The 5,000-nt window shown below is 36.8% G+C and overlaps 1 protein-coding gene across 4 annotated transcripts in view; it reads right to left on the bottom strand.

The window, feature by feature from the left end:
• Nucleotides 1-397: 397 nt before the first annotated feature.
• LOC137627701 (uncharacterized) overlaps nucleotides 398-5,000 on the bottom strand; it is a 5,609-nt gene continuing 1,006 nt past the window's right edge. For all 4 annotated transcript variants that reach the window (XM_068358934.1, XM_068358935.1, XM_068358933.1 and 1 more), the window contains one exon: nucleotides 398-5,000. This exon is cut by the window's right edge and continues 99 nt beyond it. In XM_068358934.1, coding sequence (XP_068215035.1) covers nucleotides 954-4,685 — 3,732 coding nt within the window. In that variant the 5' untranslated portion in view covers nucleotides 4,686-5,000 and the 3' untranslated portion in view covers nucleotides 398-953.

Genomic DNA, 5,000 nt, shown 5'->3' on the forward strand with positions numbered 1-5,000 from the left:
CAACTGAGGTTTACATTAGTATCAGGAAGGAAATAAAAGGGCCGATACATCGAAACCGAACACCATCCTGAAATGAACGGTAAACCTAATATAAATTTGCTCGGTCGTAATATGGGAGACAATTCGTCATAAATATAACCATTCGAAACAATGTATTTGACGATTCTCTTACCCAAGTGTTAAGAACGTGAATTTATAAATAAGCTAGAGTTACTAGTCCGAGAGCTAAATCACCTGAAAGGACAAGAGAATACGATATATAAAACATTGACCACAAAAATCTATTACTAATCTTCATAAGGTTAAAAATGACAGACAGGAAAAACTTGAAATAGGCAACACAAGGCAATGAGAGTTCGCAATGATAACCTTAAAAATAAGCCCTATATATTCTTGGTACTCACCATTGTCGAACCATGCACAAAGGCGTTGCAGATGGATTTTGGCAGATGTTCACAAGAGGGTGACGTAGACCAGGGATCCCAATAAAGGCCTTTAGCCTAAAACAGGCATGTCGGAAGAGTCAAAATTGCAGGAACCTTCCCAGGTGAGTGAGGTCTAAGCTCTCTTCTCTGTGTCTCTCTTTCTGACACTGTCGGACGGCCGGGCTGCCTGCCTCCTCGTCGGCGTTTTCGCTCGAGTAAAGCATATGGAAGGAGGAGGAGTTAGCAAACTATCCATCTTTAAAGACTGGACGGCAGGAAAGACAGTTTGATGGTACCAAGAGTAGGGCAATTGAAAATACCAAATTCTTAATAATTACTAGTCTTTCCTGTCGCCATGTGAAAATATGAAATGTCTTGTACAGTCCAGGGGCGAAGATGGGATTTTTTCAGAAATGAAAAAATTCCATCCTGAAACATATATAACAGGACAATTGTAAGAAAAAATACATTTAAGAAATGTAAAAATAATTAAATTAAATACAAGAAAATACAAATACTGAATAAAGATTAAGGCATCTGTCTTGTCCTTTCTTGGCTTAATATAGCAGCCTTTCTTTTGGGCCTTAAGGACGAAGTAACAGAATTAAAAACATCAGGAGTAGCTAAATTGGTACTTCCTGTGTTTTCTAGTATTGGAATAATATTATTTACATGCAACCTTGATGTCTGGCCTGTTTTTCCCTTCTTAATAACAGCATGGGTAACTTCACCCAAATCATTCTTAAAAACTTCCAAAATTATGCCTAGAGGATAATTATTCCTTTTGGTATGTTCCTCCTTAATTAATACAACATCGCCAACCTTCAGTAATTTATGAGTAACGGGTCGATACCGCCCCTTTCTGTCAACTGCTTGCTGAATCAGAGTACCTAGAAATTCATTATGATAGGTCTCTATTAAAGTCTGCCTAATTTTACACAACTTTACGTAATTCTGAGAAATAGCTTGATTATCAGGGTCAAATTCTGGATCTTCAACTGAAAGAGGTTGAAGATTAGGGATAAGGTTTAGAGAAGTCAATTCATAGCCTCGCACGAGCTGTTCCGGCGTTATTGGTTCGGGCACATTGCCAGTCTCAGCACGAACAGCTTCTTTGAAGGCTATAGGTCGTCGATTAATGAGATGCACAATATTACAGACAAGAAATTCAAAGTCTACATACGTCAATATAAAATTCTTAATTGCTACAAACATTAATCTTTTGACCATTTTTACACAGACTTCTACTAATGATCCCAATTCACTGCAGCCTTTGAAATATTGCTGAAAGGAGAGGGGTTTCACATTATTTTCCTCAAAATATAATTGCGTCCGAGGGTCACTAATGAAGGAAGTTATGGTATTACCTCCTGCCACCAACTGAGTCCCAAGATCACTAATACAAAGTTGAGGAATCCCGTACTCAAAGCAGTGTAGCTGAAATGCTCTTAAAAATTCTGCAACATTCGAACTCCTGCAAATTTTGAGGTTAACTGCCCTAGACCAAGTACAGGTGATACATAGTAACCAAACCTTACGGGTCTCTTTTCCATCCTTCGTATTGAAGGGTCCTAGATAATCCATAAATATGTTAGAAAAAGGAACCGTAGGAGGATCTGCTCTGAAGTCTCTGTAAAAGTTCTGATTTAACCTTATATAACGATTATTAAACCTACGACAATGAACACATTGTTTAAGAGCCTTTTTCACAACTGAGAAATGTTTAGGGATGTAATAATGCTTTCTGAGCTCTGTTAATACAGAATAACATCCTGAATGTAATAATTTGAGGTGTGCATCCCAAATAATTAGTTTGGTCAAATGACTGTCTGGGTGCAATAATAAAGGGTAATTTCCACTTAAGCCATAATTCCATTTTTTGAATTTACTCTTAACTCTCAGAAGACCCTGTGAATCTAAAAATACATTAAGTTGCGTTATAATAGGAGGAATGTCTTTTCTGGAATTAAGACCTTGCTGTAGGTAAGAATATACCTCAGGATAATGCTTCCTTTGTTCTTTGTTTAACAAGTAATTTATAGCCTGGGCAAAGTATTTAGCGACTGGTGAGCAAGCAATTTTCGCTTTCAGCTTCCACTTGTGCACCACTAAGAAAATTCTGCGAAAAATCAATACAAGTTTCCTGAAATTGGAATAATTATTAATATCAATAAGATTGTTAGCAACTTCAATAACCTGAGCTGTGGAAGGAGTTGCTTGAACCTCGGTGGGCATCTCAAATACTGGTATGGTAGTTGACAATTCTGGAACTTCATTTATTACAGAAAATGAACAGTTTACCAAAAAGTTAGTATTAATGTCATCATCGGCAAAAATATCAACTTTAGAGTTCAGCAAAAATGAATTACTCTGGATATGAATAGCAGAACTACACTCAAATGGGTTACTAACAGCCGAGGTTGGCACTCTCTTATCGGCTAAATTATCCATATTATTGATCATTAAATCAATGCTACCAGACAACAAAATACCTGCATGACACTCAGTATACATCGATGAATTTATTCCTCCAAAAACTGTATCTGTACCTGCAATACAATAAGCGAAGTCTGTACCTAAAATGAGCTGAACATTATCAATTTCATGAGAAAATTTATTAAGGAATTGATCAGCTAATTTAACACCTTGTGCCTGAAATTTATCAACTAATCTACCAAGCAGAGGTAATTTCAATGCTACATTAATGTTTGGTACAACCAAGCAATAAATTATAAAGGATTTATCTCCGATCGTAACAGGAACTTCAACAATTTCAGTAAAATACTTTTTGTTACCATTAAACCCGTTAACTGTTAGCTTTACTTTAGAGTAAATGATTTTAAGATTATTCTCCTCCGCCAATTTCTTAGTGACAAACGTGCTCTGCGAACCACTGTCCTTCAGTCCTCTGTAAACAGTCCCCCCAACTTTAAATGAAAAGGTGGGTAAAATGGAATCACCATGACAAGTAGGAAGTACGGCAACACCGCTGCTTATTTGAGGAGAAGTTTCCACCTTGGATTTGCAGTTATTAATATTGTTAGAGTCTCTGTCTGGTGACTGACTCCTATCACATAGGTAAGTCATATGCCAGCTGTTACAATTTGAACAGCGTCTTTTGAATTTAAAACGACACTTACCGGAAACATGATTAAACTGGCCGCATTTTACACATCCATTTCTAGATTTTAAAATATGCACTTTATCTGTAGGAGAAAGAAAATTAGGGCACTTATGGATAAAGTGAAATTTATCAGTATTTCCAACCGCAGAACACAAGGAACACTGAGGCGAAGACCTGTCTTTATCATATGTTACTGCTTCCGCAGCCATGCTGGTAGTACTCTCTTTAGGAAGAGGGAGTGTTAATGTTTTGACACGTGAAGCTTTACATTTCAAGCTTTCAACACCTTTCCCGTCACTTTCGTACCTTTCGCAAGCTGCAAAGAAATGTGAAATAATGTCATTTAAGGAAGGATGAGTCTTTCCTGTAATATTAATAAGCTGACGCTGAAAACGACCATTTAAGCCGTGCCAAGCAAAATATCTGACAAATTCATCCGCTCCAATGTTAAAAGTCTTGACTGCTTCACATACTGATCGGAGGATGGAAATAAATGTGAAGGGGTCATCACCCTCTCTTAGACTTAACTCCGTAATTTTCCTAATTGCATTGTTTTTACAAACCTCCTTAGAAGCAAAGGCGGAAATCAATAATTCTTTGGCATCTACATAACGCTGTTTGTCAGCTTCCAGAGAACATAATAAAGTCTTTGCTCGACCGTCTATCTGTTGCTTCAGCAATAAAAGTAAATCTCTATCAGGATACTGAAATACATTAGTTGTAGCCTCAAACTCTGCTATAAATTTCAATAAATCTTCTCCTTCTTTACTTGTAAACTTAGGAAGAGGAGCTGTTGGCTGTTTCAGTAAACTGCGGGCCACGTCGGGAATATTAGAACCATTATTACCCCTGGAAATCTCAAGTAATGGTAAACAATACTCAATTTTATCTAAATAATCCTGGCAACTTGTTAATTCTGGCTCTAACTCTGCTTCATCAGATACGTCAGGAAATTTCTTCAAGAGGATATGATCATCTAGCTCTGACAGCTTGTTTCTATAATTAACAAGACGACCTTTAATAGCTAACTTTTCTTCTTGTGTAAGGGCAGAATAGGTGTCAGACCTATTGAATTGTTCGGTGACTTTTCTCCGAATGACTTTTCGTTGTCCAATCAGTACCTGTAAGTTAGCCATTATAACAAACGTATAACAAATGCAAAATAATAAAATGTTAACTTTCTGAAAAGAAAAAATATATTTATTTGAATGAAATGTTAATATCCTGGAAAGGAAAATGTCAAAGTCCTGCAAATAGAAATATGAGACTACTGGGAGCCCCGGTCGTGGTCAATTCTCTACTGGATCATCTGCACCATCATTAAGCACCTTTCATTGTGTTGCCCCACGTTGGGCGCCATAAGCAGAACACCATAAAAATCTGTGTTTTGCTAAATAAAGGTTGGAAGGAAAAATGTAATTAAATATGATATTTATTACATAAATAAGCCT

The sequence above is a fragment of the Palaemon carinicauda genome, chromosome 35 (assembly GCF_036898095.1).
Source record: "Palaemon carinicauda isolate YSFRI2023 chromosome 35, ASM3689809v2, whole genome shotgun sequence".
NCBI lineage: Eukaryota > Metazoa > Arthropoda > Malacostraca > Decapoda > Palaemonidae > Palaemon > Palaemon carinicauda.